The following is a 17,405-nucleotide window of genomic DNA, read 5'->3' as shown; positions in this document are numbered from 1 at the left end:
ACGGATTCTTTAGCGGCTATTCAGGAACTCAAGAAGGTTGATATAAGGCGATGGAAATCTGCGAGAGAATACACACTATGAATAGTAAGACAGCTACTTGCGTCAAGGTACACTGGATTCAAGGCCATTCAGCGAACCCTCACAACATTGCTGCTGACCAGCAGGCACACTGCCCTCATATTTCTGATCCTCCAGCTATTCCCCTCCCACCCCAACCCGGTAACTCGCTGCGAGCCCGTAAAAATGTTCTCCGGCCGGACACACGCGCTCTTATCTCACCGTGTGTCTGCTCCCTCCCCCTTCACCTTACTAGGGCGGAGGAAGTTGTGCTTAGGAGGCTTCGGGCCGGGGTGGCCCTTACACCGGCTGTTGTCTCAAGGTGGAACTGGTCGCATTTACCACTGGGTGCTACATGTCCATACTGCTCCGTTCCTGTGGTGGAATCAGATGCATACCACCTAATATGGACATGTACGGGTTTACAATCGGAACGCTCGCGTCTCCTACTGCAAGCCGGCCTCCGCTACAGTGTGACAACCAGCTATGACCGCTGGATACATGACAACAGATTTCACAAAACACTGCTTCAATTCATACACAACACAGGCCTCACAGCACACATATAATACACATATACGCTCCAAGAATTATGCCTTAAGGGCAAGCCTTCATCGCAAAAAAAAAAAGCAAAAACGTCCGTGTTCTCTGCAATGGGGGCGGTAAAGATCCCCTGGTGGTCAGAATTAATAAGGAGTGCCCCTCTAAGACATGCCTTATAATAAAATGGTGGTTTTGGCACGTAAAACCCCAGAACTTCCTTTTCCTGAGAGACATATCGTGATTTAAAGTATTAGGATACTTTTGAATTACCACTGCTCTTCAAAAAGTGACATTTTTCAATGTCAAGCTTTTATGCAGCCACATGCACTTCTCTACATATCATATATGTAATCGTGGCTCTGCCTTGTGCCTTCCAAAAGTTAAAGGCATAATTTGTAGTGTACACTGTAATTGGTTAAACTGAAAGGTACAAATTTCGGTTTTACATTGCTTATATTTTTTAAGAATAATAATATTTAACTTAAGCCTTATTATTTTGCTTGCATCAATTATATGGTGTGAAAATGTATTATTTTGCAATATTTTGTAATATTTTGCTTAAAGCTCACATAAGACATCACTTCAATGGCCCAATTTGGCCTTACCAGTAGGAATCGCCCACGTTCCAGAAGCGCCCGAAATCAAAGTGGGTGGAAGCACTTACTATTCAGCAATCGAGGAAAGCAAGAAACGGTTTAGAGCATTGATGAAAAAAAAAAATGAGGCCGGCGAAGATTGATAGAACCAGAGCCGTTCGAGGCACCATGTATTTTACAGCTTCGTTGTAAAATGTGAGCTGAGAAACGGGTAAAACACGACAAGGAGGGTGCACAAGGAGACCCTTGTTACAATCCGTAGAGTATCGGTCATCTGGCACTTTGATTTTATGTGCATATGGTAACATAAAGTCTTTATTGTTTTTCTCAAAACAAGAATTTGTCGATCTTTCTGGTCATTTATGAACTTTTCTTTAATGAAGATTTTTCTCTTTAAACTTTGCAGACTCTTTCATTACATATCAAAGCGCGTAATGAACTACGATTACTGAATTCCACTTATAATTTTTTTTATATTACGGACAGTTTTCTATAACTATCACCTGGAAAAAAGGCAGTTTTCCGTGTGTTTTAGTTTTTGATGAATAATTCCCCAAATAAGCTTCATATGTTTTTATTTGATTTTATTGCAACAGCTATGATATGGACACGCCAAGGGAATTTGTGCCGTCGGCGTCACGGTGAGGCCTTGTATGTATTTAGATATATGTGTACTATATGACATGCGGTATATGGCGGGTTACATCGACACACCATTTTATAACTAAAGTTGCTTACCATGTCTTAAGTTTTTTACAGAAATGTTCCTCATAATTTTGAGAATGCTGGCCCACAAACAAATGTCATGAAACAAAACACCGAAAGCGCATATCTTTTATCTTAAATCTTTTAGGACTTACATTTCAAAAGTGCGGAGTGATAACTGAACTCAAACCTAAGAAAGATGTAATTTTATTGGCGCGGCTGCACACTTCCTCCCAAGAAAAGGGTTTGAAATGGGCTCAAGAAAAAAACTTGAAACGTACCGGATACGTAAAAGTGGTGGTAAAGTCACTAAAAAGGACGTTGGTTTTAATTAATAAACGTAAATTGTCCGATGGCAGGATTTAAACAGAGGACCCCTAGCACAACGGCTCGTTTTTACTTAGCTTACGTTTACTTCAATTCATACTGCCACTACAACTACGAGTATTATTACGAGTATTAACTACGAGCAACTACACTCCGCGCAGTATTCTAACATGTTGCTGTCGCATTCGATGCTTCGCCCTTATGGTGGAACTGTGATATTTTTTTTTGTTTCTTGCTCAGCGACATCTCCAAAGAATTATGGGATAGAGCAATTGGTTTCAAAGGTATGAATGCTTGCGCGAGGGGCAAATGTGGCATTTTTTAAAAGAAAGACACTGCCAAAAAATGACAAATTTGTTTTTTTTCAATATTTTAATGGATCATTACCGATTAAGGAAGAAGAACGACACTAGAAAGATCCAGGTTTCAGGGCGTACCCAGCACCTACACCAAATGTGGCAAGGTTTATTGGAGCGGAAGCAACGGAAGCAACACAGCGGAAGCAACGATGACTCAGTGGACCTTCTTGTACCATCGACACAATTTTTCCATGTCATCCAGACGCTTCAGAGCGCAGTCCGGTTACTACCGCCGCTAAGCATGCCGACGAATGTCGGCAGCACGCCAGCTCACTCAGTACCGCAGAACAATCGCACCAAAAGCTTCGACGTGACGACGGCCAACTTGCTCACACCTCACCGCCTCTATCCCTCGTATGGCTCTGGGTCCCATTCACGAGTCCTGGCCTCTCCTCTAAATTAGTTTCAAAATTTGATGGTCCTTATCGCGTCCTTGCCTAAACCTTACCCGTCAACTACATCGTCGAGCCACCCCCAAGTGACCACCGTCGCCAGGAACGTGAAATTGTTCGTGTAGGCACACTCATGCCTCATTATGAGCCCATCGCTTCGTCGTCGCCGTAGGTCGCCAGTATGGCTCCTTTTTTAGCCTGAGGGCGATTGTAAGAAAGAAGAGCCGTAGGCTAGAAAGCGCCGTCACGATCGCGTATCGCGCGGCCAGTTCGCCCGCCCATCTGAGCCATCGTTGCGGCCGCTGTGTTTGTGGCTGTAGCTCGACCACTCCAATAAACCTCTCCACAAGCATTAAAGGGGTGTTGCTGACAAAGGACAGCAGCACCGTAATTTTATCTACTAACATAACATTTCTTTTTTGTCAGCAAAGTGTCCCCACACCTAAAACACCAACTCTTACTGTTGCTCGGCCACCACACTAAAAATCTTGCGGACTTTCTACCCCCACTTCCCGTGCGCATGAGCGTGCATTAAAACTTTAAAACATTGCTAGGTTTAACGTCCAACAACTGCATTGTTTGTTATGAGGCGCGCCGCGCTGAAGGGCTCTGGATTAATTTTGACCATCCGGGGTTCTTTGACGTGCACCGAAAGCGTGGTATACACGAGAGTTCTTGCGTTCCACCTCCATTGGAATGAGGTCGCAGCGGTTGCGATTGAAGCCGCTACCTCAACTTGTATTCAGGCAAGCACGTAGCAGGGTTTCTTGATGTACGGAGCCTCCATAACACCAACTGAAAGAGAGACGGCTGAGCACATGCGTAACTTGTTCCCCGATATCGAAAATTTGCACCACACGCATTCGCAGAGACATCGGCAACGTGCGCCAGTGCATCATTTTGGAGCCGATGAAAATGAAGGTTCGACATTCAGCTCGAAGCACTTCACGCGGCGGCCAAAGGAAAATGACTTAAAGGCCCAAGAACACAAGGTGTCAAATATCATAGTCTGCATTGTCATCATGTATCGCCAGTTCTAATGGTATATTGCAGTTGCGTTTTCTCACACGAGGCTAGCGTTGCGCAATATCAGTAACACAAAACAAACAAAAAGATTCCGAGAAGCAGTTTTTAAAGAAAGGGGGGGGAAAAAAAAACACGACTCTGTAGCAAGTCCAGGTATCGCCTACAGTGAGCGAGCTTTATAGAGAAGGGGTCCCGATGAAGTGCCAGAAAGAGGCATTTACGTATACGAGTGCACGTGATACGCAAAGTGTGTCGGCACGAAGCCATTCCTTCCGAGAATCGCGAGTGAGAGGAAGGATGTTTGCGATACGCTCTGTCCAGTCACCAAGTGCGTCTCTTCGAACTGGAGGCCACGGGGCAGATTCGCGTGTTAAAGTCTGATAAAGAGACAGACGCACGCACATGCAAAGAAAAGGAAAGAACAAAAAGTTCCAAAAAGTGTTGATCGAAAGACGCGATGCCTATAACAAACCTCACAGCCCCCCCCCCCCCCCCCCCCCATTAGAGTTTCCTGTTACTCAATCTCCTTTTCGTTTCAAAAGAAAGCGCCTGTACGTTTCGCATAATTTCACCTATCATTGTTTATTTCAGATGGGTAAGAATGGTGCGTCAGCGCGGCGCGGGTAGCAAATTTAGATACGCGACACGAAGAGGGAAACCCTCGGAAGCTTCGCGGTTAGCTTGAATGATAACGCTTCACGCGTTGATCAAGGACACAGGGAAGAGGACGCACGCATATATAACTGCACTTGACCACCGCTTTCTTTATCCAACTCGTTCTACCTAGTTCATTCGAGTTCTCTCAGTGTTCTCGCAGGAAGAACCTTAACTCATCCGAAATGAAGGTGCTGCTCGTCTGCGGTCTCGTCCTCGTCGGTGCTTTCCTAGCTGAGGCGGCCGGGGGCCGGGAATTGTGCGGTAAGACAATCGATATCATTACCATTCTTAGCACTTGATGACTATAGCGCAATGTTACGCGTATAAGACTCTCGGTGTTTCTTATGCTATAAGCTGCTGTTAAATGTGCACGGGTGGTCAAAAATCTGTGCGCATTCCTGCCCGTGTGATACAACTACAGACGCCAAACGGGCCACACCAAGATTGACTTGGTGTGGCCCGGTGACTTGACTTGGCCGATAGTGGACGAACAAGGGATGCCTTAGCCTAGGGTTCTTTGCCTGCAGTCAAGGTCTGCACAAGCGAGGCTCCACAAGGCTCCAAGCCTTGTTTGTGCAAATATAGTTTCGTAGCGTATCGGACCGAACAACATCTTAATGCGCATCTGACGGAACCCGCTGAACGCTCGTTGCAGACCATGGGAACGGCCACAACTTCCAACCTGGTAAAGCTGCTTTGGCAAATGTGCTTTCTTACTTGAAGGGAGTTCGCCATTGGCCGCGTAAGAAGGGTAAAGCTTTTGGGAAGGGACTGATAAACGAGTAGGTTTAGCAACTCGAAGAAAGGAGACCAAGTATAGCCCTATCTTCCTATTGCTGCCATTTTGTCTCGTCAAACCCCATTTTTGTAGTTTTTTTTCCTCATAGGAACTGTGTAAACGCGTATTTAGTATTTGTTTTTCTCCCTATTTAGTTTTTTTTATTTTGCCGCCTCTCCTTTGTCGCTGCAGTCAACAGGCTGCGTTGCGTCTGTCGACTGCAGGACTTGATGGCGTTACGTCGGCTCGCACGCACTGTGAAAATACTTTTGTGCTAGAATGTAGTAACAGAAAAAGCACCTATGGATAGCGGGGATTTTTATGACCTAAGAGCACTTGAATTCATTTGGTCATCTAAATTCGTGTGGCAGGCATAATTGCTTATACCATCTTTTCGGCGAATACTTTTAAGACACTCATAGAAAGAGTGCCGCACAGGTGGATTTTTTTTTTTTTTGATGGGACATTTGGGCAGTTGGCGTCAGCCTATTATGCAATAACTTCCAACAGCTGTTTCAATAAATAAAACTTGCTAAATAGACTTTCGGCTAATAAACATGCCGGTATTCGTGGGAGCATTCAAAGTTATTCACGCTTGTAGCACTCTCAAGCGGAAGTGGCCCGCTTGATGCTGAACCCCAAACATTCGCGTGCATGCAAACATGCACGCTAATCTCTCGTTGAGCACTGATGCAAGGGTGTCAGTTACGCGGCGTATAAGATGGTGCGTGTTCTATGTTGCTCGTACACTGCGTTCACATCCAGAACGTGACCATTTCAGTGACCTTTTGGGAGGAAAGGAAACTCACGAATCGCTTATGAATTGCCTCTTTATTAAAAGCGAAATTGAATGCAATTTTTTAGCATTGCACTCTTGCTTTTCTAGGTCGTGTGCTCCCATCATGACATATTTGGTTGCATGAATACTCATACACAGAGAAATGCAATTCCAAAAACGCGCCCGAAAAGTCTCTCATTTGTTTTTCTTTTGCAGGACTGAGCCATGGCGATATCAAGGGAGTTCTCCGCTGCATGGCAGAGCACGCGCCTCCTGAGGTCCTACTCACTCACTCACTCACTCACTCACTCACTCACTCACTCACTCACTCACTCACTCACTCACTCACTCACTCACTCACTCACTCACTCACTCACTCACTCACTCACTCACTCACTCACTCACTCACTCACTCACTCACTCACTCACTCACTCACTCACACTCACTCACTCACACTCACTCACTCACTCACTCACTCACTCACTCACTCACTCACTCACTCACTCACTCACTCACTCACTCACTCACTCACTCACTCACTCACTCACTGAATCAATAAAATTCTTTTATTACTTAAGGCAGATGCTCCAGCAGTCTTTCGGTTTGCTGCTTGCGCAGTGTTTTTTCTAAACCAGGACTTTTCGCGCAGGTGAAAACCAAGGCACTGGAGGTCCTTGGCGAGAAGGGAGACAACGTGGCCGAGATTATTAAGGCGAAATGCGAAACTGATGTGGACTTTGTAAGTGCACGTTCATAATACTATGGGGTATAGAATTTATTGTTTGTATGACTTATATTCATGTATGAAAACCACTCTGGCTTTCTTAGCAGAGAAATAAATGTTGTTTCAGCTGGATTTACTTTACCTTTGCAAAGGGAGCACGTTATTTCAGCTACAAGGGGGGGGGGAAGCAAGTTAAGGTTGCACTGGCGGCTGTAGTTGTTTGTAATCGCACGCTCGTTATCTGTCCGCGCCCGCACGCCTCTTTTACTCCTGTGATTACAAAATTGGCTTTGCATTTCGTTTATTTTCTGTCTTTCTTCTTTGTTTTCTACGGTTACCGTTACTGGAAACCTGGGGAAATACGATGGGACGACATGAGTGACTTGTAAAAAAGAAGTTCGGCACTGTTATTTGCTGTTTTAACATTTCTAACGTACGCTCTCCTGCCAGGTTGGGCACAAATGGTACTCCTGATACACGAAGTCAGGCTAAATCTAGGCAGAGGGGAACTTTGCTTTAATTGTGTACACAATTCCGAGAGAGCATAGTAGTGAAGAGTTCAGCAGGAATACGAGCTTTAGTTCCTATGGCGTTTGAAAGTTTTTATCCTGCGGGTTTTCGTATCGCCTAAAATTTAGCCACATCACATTTCCTCTAATTACCCAGCATATATTTTTTAACTGCAGTTAAGAAATAACGACTTAGAATGCACCCTAAACGACGTCAAATACCATCATTACAACTTATTAAACTGTCTTTCTTTTTTTTTCATGCAGGCCTCGCTGATTTCGACAGTGTTCTCGGTGAGTAGGGATTCCTTATCATCGATGTTTTTCGTTTCCTTATTTCATTTTTTTTACTGAGATATTCATTTCGGCTTGTTCAAGTGCAGGTGCTGGGCATACGTTTCGGTCACTAAGTTATTGTGTAACATGTTGGTTATGATGCTCACAAATAATAATAATAATAATAATAATAATAATAATAATAATAATAATAATAATAATAATAATAATAATAATAATAATAATAATAATAATAATAATGATAATAATAATAATAATAATAATAATAATAATAATAATAATAATAATAATAATAATAATAATAATAATAATAATAATAATTGTTGTTATTGTTGTTGTTGTTGTGTTAATAAAAGGTATTTCTGAGTGTGCGAGCAGCACTCACTATTTCTCACATTTGCGCGCCTCCTCATGTCAACCGTACATAACAACCTCAATGTCGCTTCGCGCTTCAGTTGTTTGGTATGCAGTGTGCAGATGCAGCGTGTTCTCCTCGCCTTTACATCTACTACATGCGCTTGTACATCTCGGCATACATCAGCACCTCCTTTACTCTTCTTAGCTCTTTTCGTGCTTGATATTCTGGACACGTAAATGTTCTTGTTATATTGCATTAGGGTAATTCATATATTTAAGCATGTCATCTGAAAGGAAGTAACTGACACGATTCTAAGGTGACTAGATGGCCTTCTCTTTTATTTTCATTTAGAAAATAAAAGAAGGAATATCACCGACAACATTTTAGCGCGCGCTGTTCCACATTAAATGCCCGAAAGCCAGTAACTGCTGGCCACTGTAACGGAACACGGAGTAGTAAAGTATGTGAAAAAAAATTCATATACACAAAAATGCCGAAGGAACTGGTGAAAGTGAGTTCAATGTTTCATTGATTGCGTTCTCCCTTTTTTTTTCTCCAGGAGCACGTGGCGGCCGCTATTAAAACAGCCTACAACCACTGCAAGCCTGCCTCTCGTTAGCCTACAATGAGGCCATGCGGAGCACCGTTCAGAAAAAAGAGTCATTGCTTTTTTTTAGATCGGTATACTGTGCGCCAAAATAAAGGCTGAAGCAAATCGAATTTGTGAGAATTCTTCGTCACTCAAGGCCCGATCTCACTAAGCCGACCCAACACGGCTGACTACAACGAGTTGTCGCAATTTGACAGGCTTTCGTGGCGCCAACGCAGAGAAAATCAGCCTGCCGAGTGGGGTTCGGCCAGACTCCGTGAAATCGGCCGCAGCTGGAGCGAAAGCACCACGCACCGACAACGTTATTGCCGCAAGAGCTGAGCTTTTATATATACTCAATTGCGCTCGAAATGGATGGAAACATGCTTGCGAAGTTGAAATGCACGAACGTCTGCCCTCGCCAGCCGAGCTAATGCCGGCGTTGATCTTGTCGAGCGGATAGACTACACCTGCAGCCGAGGTGTCTGTGCACGTGTACCCACTCTGCGCGTCTCAACTAACGGTCACGCTAGGCCGATACGGCGCTGATTTTACACCTGCATATTTCAGTGTACTTTTTTTTTTAATGCGAGGATAAATGCCTCAGGGCATACAAGGGCATGGGATTGGGGTGAAGGGTATGGGATGGGGGAACAGTTCTACTGGGGAGTGATGAGTTGTGGGTTAGCACGCCTCATGCGTGATACGTGCCACGCCCTTTTACCTTGATCCTTCAGTGTACTTCAGTTCTGGTCACAGCGATTTGAAATCGACCGCTCTTGCCTTCGTGCAGTCCGTTCACAATAAGTGGGAAGCGGTGACAAGGCAAGGAAAACGAGAAGAAAGGTGTTTGCGAAGTCTGGCCGCTCATATCAGCTCGTCTGTCTGTGATGCGACGCTGACTGCATTCGCAAATCTGTACGTTTTGAAGAATTTCGTCTATATTTCAGGTCAGCGCTGCATGGTTTCCCTTGTATTCAAGGCACGCGACGAGCGGCCGCACTTGTAAACAAATATGCCCCGTGCGCCGTTGTGAAAACTTGTGGGGGCCCATCTCTCGAGCAAGAAAACAAGCAAGCATTCGTAATGTAAGGCGACTAAGATCTGGCAGCACATCAAATCTTACAGAGAGAGAGACAGAGAGAAACGAAAATGGAAAGGTAGGGAGGTTAACCAAGGACGTTCCCGCCGAAGCTCCACCGACACGGCCGACACGGAACTGTGTCGCCTAAAGCGAAACCGCCACACTGGCGCAACATTATATTTCAGCTGCGTTTATAACAAAGGTTTCGATCCATTTCTGGTGGAAAGCGTCATCCTGGTGTCCGAAGCAATGCCTCAAGGCAGTGACAACAAATCTTAGCACGCACAATTTTTTTAATTGGAACGTTTCAAAGACACTACTTAAGTAACACGTGCAAGAAAACAACGTGAATTTACTGTCGTACAGTCTAGCATTGCAAAAGGAAAGAAAAGAAGGAAAGGCATGGAGACGTACTCTCAGCAGCGCAACAGATGGCGCTGAGCACAAGGTCACGGGATCGTATCCCGGCCACGGTGGCCGCATTTTGGTAGGGGCGAAACACGAATACACCCATGTACATTAATTTAGGTGTACGTTAGAGAATCTCAGGTGGTCCAAATCTCCAGAGTCCCCTCATAATCAGATCGTGGTTTCGGGATGCAAAACACCATAATTTATTTAAGTGGTCCTGTGCTGCCTTTGCTACGTATTAGCTGGAAAAGCAAAAGTACCTGAACATGGATGAGTATATCGCCATATCAGAACACGCTCTTGCAATGAATGAAACAGTTCTTAGTTTGCCCTTTCGTACCTCCATCTCTGTAGTCTCTTTATTTCGTTTTTCTGTGTAAAATGCAGCACAACTCAACCAAGAACTATCCATGAAGATGTAGTATGTACCTATCCTGTGCACCGGGGGTCGAGAGGGCGTGTAAGGGCAGAGATAACTGCAAAAGGGAAAAGAAGGATTAAGGAAATTCAAGCACTACGCACGCACCAGAGCACATAAAAGACACACACACACACACACACACCCACACCCACACACACACACACACACACACACACACACACACACACACACACACACAAACAAACACACCCACCCACCCACACACACACACACACACACACACACACACACACACACACACACACACACACACACACACACACACACACACACACACACACACGCACACACTGTTTGTGCTGCCCTTATCGTCTCTAACATGCCGGTGCGTTTTACGCGTGCCTTTTAATATGAAGTCATCGAAGAAAATGCCTGCTCACGTAATGCCTGCTTGCGCTCAGTTGCAATTTATTCTGCACTAGGTTCCTTTATGTCGATGGCCTTGCAACATGATGCTGCTTTGGAAGCACTCTAAGTTGTATAAGAATTATATAGTGACAAAGAAGGCCAAATGTGGGGAGAGAGAGAGAGAGAGAGAGGCTTTATTGATTCTTCAGGATGGGATAAGGGGTGGCGAAGGTTGACCAGAAGCTCCTGCTCCTTGGCGCCCGCCTCGGCCATCTTGACAGACCGGGACTGAGTATCGGCGTCCGAGCTTAGCAGTAGCGTCTCCCACTACTCCGCTGTAGTTATCATTTTTCTTGCCTTGGAGTAGGGCACAGTGGCTCCTTCCAGCATTGAATGCCTCGACCTTATTTATACTGAAATAACGTCCGCGTAACTGTTCTAAAGGCGACGAATGCCATTTGAGAAGACATGTTTCCTAGAAGTCTACTCTCGGTTCAGGCGTCTATGACATCGGTTACCACCTGTAGTAGGCTGTACTAGTCACGCATCTGTTTTCTTTTTACAGGGGGCTGTTTCAGCGCGATACTGTCGTATAAACTACTCGAAAACACCGCAAGACATTATTGTCACGTGCATTTGAGTTACTCTGTAACTCGTGTGCTTGAAAACGTTGGAAAATGTATCTTGCTTGTGTTTTGTATGCTACAACACACAGAAACAAAGCTTCTCTTGCATATTAAATAAATCTTTAGTGTTTCACCCAGAATTGGAGGCTTTCTGACTTGTAAACACATATGAGTGATGATTTAACATGGTTTCTCTTTTGTGTAAATGACGTAAAAACACTGCAGTCTATTATCACGTGTATTTGAGCTGCTCTATCAATTGTGTGCATTACAACGTTGGGAAACATTTCCTGCTTGCGGTTTTTCGTGCTAGGTAACGTGTACAAAACAACCTTCGCGTGCATATTTCATAAGTATTCAGTGTTTGACTCAGAACTAGAAGTTGAATGAATGTTTGATGTTTAATGACGGAAGGGCCAGGTATGGCCAAAGAAGTAGAAGTTTCCTGACTTGGATACACGATGTTGAAACATGATTGTTAGGGAGACAAACGCATGGCGTAGATCATGAACGAATGTTTGTTCCGTTTCACCAAAAAGAAGTATTTGCAATGTGCTTATAATCTTGAAGGAAGCCGCGCAAATTATATTCTTTGGAAGCGCAGCCATTGTATAATTTCTTGGCATGAGGAGGAACAGTATAGAGACGACTGAGTTTTACCGTTGCTTATCCTTCAAGGGGACATATGTTAAATTCCTGGGTGAAACTCTTCTTTTACTTTTTGTCAAAGCGTACCATCAAAGATATGGTACGCTTTAGTCCTTAGCACATCTTATCGAAATCTTGGTTTCAGTGCGGTTATCAATAGAACGATCACCGCATATTTATTGTAGCAACATTTTTCGATTGTTGTCATTTTGGTCACCCCTCAATAAGGAACCAAGTGGGTTGCGAAACATCGGTATCCCTTCAACATAAGGGGTTGGGTTAAAGTGCCATTACGCCGACAGTCGGTACATAAATGGAGCACCTGCAGCAATGCGAAGCATAAAAATGTTCACTCGGCCTGAGCACGTGACATTAACCATGAAAGGCGCGCCGGCTAAAGCAGGTATTAGCAGCAAGGTGGCGAAGTGTCCGTGAACGCAATGTTCTGGCGTGACAAAAATGTTTCTCAACCAACGGCAAACATGCTGGCGCTTAATCCCAGGTGACAACATGTTTCTGAACAGTTTGTGTTGGTGCGGCGTGACAGGGTCAGCAACTTGGTGTCCCCGCCATGCTGTGGGCGGGGGTGGCGAGCCTTTTGCGCAACGTGACAAGCCATTTATTGACAAAAGCCTCTATAGGATGGCTTCCAGCACAGGTAACTGACGTGATTGTACCTCAGAGCTGGGTGAGTGCCAAGCGAGAGTCGTTATCAAGCCGCCATCACGCTCGATTCATGGTCGCCCGATGATGTGACGCAAGCAGTCACGTCACTCGTGGGCGTCTACTATGGGCGCCACAGTTGCTCTCTTCGACGGTTCAGTTTCGCTTTTGTGTGTGAAATTGGCCGCAATACATTACGCTGTAAAAATTAGCAGTGCCAGCTTTTTGCATTTCTGTAAACGGTTGCGAGCGCCTCGGAACGGACGCTTCAAATCTCCCGTTGGGATTATTCGCATGGCTCTTTTGTTAAAACGTTAATTCGTCTAATTTAGATAATTACTTGTTTACTTATTTACTACATCGAGTGATTTTCAAATACATGACTCTGGTAAAGACAATTTAGAGAAAATCGTTTATTTACCTTATCTTTCTTATTTTTAGGGAATTTCGAGCGCATTTCGTGAAGCACCCGATATAAAAAAAGAATGTTCAGGCTGACTCACCAAGTAGTGCGAGTACGCACACCATTGCTGTACGAATTAAAGAAATAAGCTTTTAGATGAATTCTGAGCAATATCATGCTGGCTCATTTGTATTTTAAAGCACACCGTTTTCTTAGCGAAACAGAGCGTTATATATGATGGATTCTTTGATTTACTGGATTTTCGTTGATTTAGCCATTCGCCATGTGCCACTGGGTGCGCACCCACCTCGTCCCATCCTCGCGAACGGGCATGTGCCCCTCTGACACAAGAGGTACACAATTCTAAAATTCTGCAAGATATGGCCCTATTTCTCTGTGCATACACCTGTCATCACCATTCTTTCCTCGACAAGCATCGCACATCGTCTTCGTCCTCATGACATCCCTGGCTTCTCACACAGGGCTTGACTTTGCGTTTTGATTTCGCCATAGCTTGAGAATGGTGTTGTGCATAAACAAAAAAAAAATATATGTTAGGTTAAGGCAGGCACGTACCCAGGATTTTTTTTCGGGGGGGGCACCACCTCCATCATCATCATCATCATCATCATCATCATCATCATCATCATCATCATTAGCCTGTTTCGTCCACTGCAGGACGAAGGCCTCGCCCTACGATCTCCACTTAACTCTGTCCTGCGCCAACCGATTCCAACGAGCGCCCGCGAATTTCCTAATTTCATCGCTCCACCTAGTGTTTTGTCGCCCTCGATGCGTCTTCCTTATCTTGGTGCCTATTCTGTAACCCTAATGGTCCAACGGTTATCTAACCGGCGCATTACATGACCTGCCCAGCTACATTTTTTCCTCTTGATGTCAATTAGAATATCGTCTATACCCGTTCGCTCTCTGATCCAAACCGCTCTTTCTCTCTCTTAACATGCAGTCTTCGTTCGATCGCTCTTTGCGCGGACCTTAACTTGCTCTCAAGTCTCTGCCCCATATGTCAGCACTGGCAAAATGCACTGATTGCATGCACACCTTACTTTTCAATAATAATGGTAAGCTTCCAGTCAGGAGCTGGCAATGTCTGCCGTATGCGATCCAACTTATTTTTATTCTTTTGTGAATTTCCTCCTCATGATCAGCGTTCCCTGTGATTATTTGACCTAGGTAAACGTACTCCTTCACAGTCTCTAGTGGCCGACTGGCGATCCTGATCTCTTGTTCCTTTGCCCGGCTATTTATCATTATCTTCATTTTCTGCATATTAATATTCAACCCCACTCTTAAACTTTCGCTGTTAAGGTCTCCAATCATTTGTTGTAACTCGTCTGCATTGTTCTGAGATATTTGCCGTCGATCTTTACTCCTAAGCCTTCCCAGTTTAATAGCTTGAATTCTTCTAAGCACGCAGTGAATAGCTTTGGAGAAATTGTGTCTCCCGTTTGACCCCTTTCTCTAAAGGTATCTCCCTGCTTTTCTTGTGTAGAATTAAGGTAGCTGTAGAACCTTTGTAGATATTCTTACGCGAAGGACGAGTCAGTAACACGAGAAACTATTTACATATTATATTTACAACAACGGTAGCAGCGAAGACCGATCAGATTCACAGCGCGAGCCCAGTTCGTTCTTCCTGCTCTTTTCTGGAGTGATGGCGCCTACGCGCCTTGTTCAAACAAACAAATACCTCACGCATGTAGCAATATTTTCCAAGCTTTTTACGTAAGCGTTCTGTACTCCTTGATTACGTAGTGCCTCTACGATTGCTGGTATCTCTACTGAATCAAATGCCTTTTCGTAATCTATATAAGCCACATGGAGAGGCTTACTGTACTCTGCAGATTTCGCGATAACCTGGTTGATGACATGGATGTGATCCATTGTAAAGTATCTCTTCCTGAAGCCAGCCTATTCCCTTGGTTGACAAAATCCAGTGTTAACCTTATTCTATTGGAGATTATTTTGGTATATATATAGGCACGTACCCCAGGCCCCCCCCCCCTGGGTACGTGCCTGGGTTAAGGGTGTGACTTTTTCGTGGATAAATGGAAACATTGCGTGAGGTTTCCCGCTGTATACGATGAAAGTAAACACAATTGTACGCATCGCCGTTAGTTCTATAGGAGTTAATACACACTGCTTGACAGAAGCTTTACTTTATATGGATTCCGTCATACGCGTTGGATCTGGATAATATTTTTCTAGAGTTATAGCGCCCTCCCGACAGCATGTTACAACTTTTAGTACATAACTAAAATTTCGAACGGGGATTATAGTCCTGGGCAGTTTAAGCGAATTAAATGAATACGCACTTGGGGGTGTGGGGGAGGGGGGCTGTCAATGCTTATGCAGTCATAACTAGAGCAGTTGATGCACGGTTGTCGAAGTTAAAGAAACACATGACCTGGACATTATTTCGGCGATATCAGTGCTATTTTAGGCTCTCGAAATTTAGCCTGTCGCTTGAAGCTCTTTGCAATCTTGCTCTTTTTAGACACAGTCTATCATATTTGTGTGAGACGTCATGATATACGGCGTAAAAACATGATCAGAGTGTGGTCACGGGTATTTTATGAATGTAGAGGTAAATAAATGAAGATAGTGGCAGCATGTTCTGCCAGAAATGGTTGCAACTTGTTGGTGGGTAGGCAACGTGCTTGGTAAAGCCATGACATTTCAGAGCCTTTTTCATAACTTTATGAACATTATTCAGATACATATAGTCAAAGGCTCGACGAAAATAGGCGTTGCAAGGTATCTTATTAGAAAAAAAAACGCAAAGGCTTCTGCTCACTAAGTAAAAATGTAATCGACGTTTTGGAACCCATACAGCTTCCTTGGTCACAAAACAATAGAGATAAAGACGGCGTCAGCTTAAGTACGCAGCAGGTGTGGTAGTGATCGGGCGGAAACTTGGGGCAAGGTGCGACAGAAGGCGCCTAACATTATCAATGCACTTGTACTTTTCGTCTGAACATGTCATGTTTCATGTGCCGATGGATCTTGTGAATGCGTGTACCTTATAGTTGTTATATACGCTACTTATCAAGATTTCTTTGCTGTATGTGAATCGTAAGCAGTAAAGTATTTACAATTGAATATCATAAGGTAAAAACAAAGACAGTTTTCCATATTAACGGAGCTATACGCCATTGTCTCGTTTTTTTTTATTCTAGGGAGTGTAACTGCTTTAACTACATTATAACACGAACCCCCATTACAAGTCTGTGCTTAAAGCTTTGGGGGATATGACTGCGTACGACAGCATTCGTGTTTCAAATTTATTATGGCGATACATTTTCTTCATTTTCATATTGTTGTCTTTATTTGCCTCTTAGGATTCGGTTTGGTAACGGGCGACGAGCTTGAGGTATTTATGACTGCTGTTTATTTAAACTTAGGTGCACTCCTGGTTAACATCTCTGCAGAGACATGTTCGTCGCAATTGCACATGCTCTTCAACTACCAATAAAGGTATATAGTTATGTTTACCGGAAACTATGGAAATGTATACCCATAACACGTATACTGAATATAAGAGGCCGAACTAAATCACTCGCCATGGTGGCTATGGCTTTCTCCTGCTGCGCAAGAGGTAACGTGCGCATTGTTCAGACTTTGTTCCACTTGCAAGATACTCCGTCATGCGAAGCCGTTTCCCTTAGCACTCGTTTCGATAAAGATAAAAATAAACTCCAACTTCCTCTACTCTAAGATTTTGCTTGTTATCGAGCGGTTGTTTTGCGACAGTTCACCATGCATGTACGCTTGGGAACTTTTCCGTGCATGGTGGAGAGTACGGAGTGCTGTGACTGAAAGATAGGGAGCCATTTGTGGCTCTCGAAGGCACGCAGAGCGAGGAATGTACACGATTCAGTGGTTTAGTCCTGAATGTGAACATTAAGAGACCCCGACAAATGCGACCTATAGGACTCCTCAAATTGTTCACGGGAAGCCAGTTTACACAAATTAATTATATATAAGTATTTATATGGGGGTCCAACGTCCAAAGTCTGTCTCATTAAGAGCTGGATGCGTTGTCAAAATGCAGTTGCGGTGC

The 17,405-nt window shown here is 44.1% G+C and overlaps 1 protein-coding gene and 1 long non-coding RNA gene across 2 annotated transcripts in view; one reads left to right on the top strand and one right to left on the bottom strand.

Annotated features, from left to right (window-relative positions):
* LOC139054894 (uncharacterized) overlaps nucleotides 1-17,405 on the bottom strand; it is a 119,716-nt gene that overhangs the window by 49,493 nt on the left and 52,818 nt on the right. The gene's annotated exons all lie outside the window — the stretch shown is intronic.
* On the top strand, nucleotides 4,769-8,821 carry LOC135905307 (uncharacterized). The gene is made up of 5 exons (XM_065436330.2): nucleotides 4,769-4,923; nucleotides 6,435-6,496; nucleotides 6,869-6,958; nucleotides 7,720-7,746; nucleotides 8,667-8,821. The coding sequence occupies exons 1-5, from the start codon at nucleotides 4,845-4,847 to the stop codon at nucleotides 8,724-8,726; spliced, it is 318 nt and encodes a 105-aa protein (XP_065292402.1). The 5' UTR covers nucleotides 4,769-4,844; the 3' UTR covers nucleotides 8,727-8,821.

The sequence above is a fragment of the Dermacentor albipictus genome, chromosome 1 (assembly GCF_038994185.2).
Source record: "Dermacentor albipictus isolate Rhodes 1998 colony chromosome 1, USDA_Dalb.pri_finalv2, whole genome shotgun sequence".
Taxonomy (NCBI): domain Eukaryota; kingdom Metazoa; phylum Arthropoda; class Arachnida; order Ixodida; family Ixodidae; genus Dermacentor; species Dermacentor albipictus.
Note: the sequence above shows the minus strand (reverse complement) of the source record. Positions and strands in the feature narration are given on the sequence as shown.

What these genes read in the sequence shown, in the direction of transcription:
- LOC135905307 (XM_065436330.2), top strand. Translation starts at nt 4,845, where the DNA reads ATGAAGGTGCTGCTCGTCTGCGGTCTCGTCCTCGTCGGTGCTTTCCTA. An exon ending in CAGAGCACGCGCCTCCTGAG is followed by an intron (nt 6,497 to 6,868) that starts GTCCTACTCACT and finishes CTTTTCGCGCAG; the next exon opens with GTGAAAACCAAGGCACTGGA. An exon ending in GCGAAACTGATGTGGACTTT is followed by an intron (nt 6,959 to 7,719) that starts GTAAGTGCACGT and finishes TTTTTCATGCAG; the next exon opens with GCCTCGCTGATTTCGACAGT.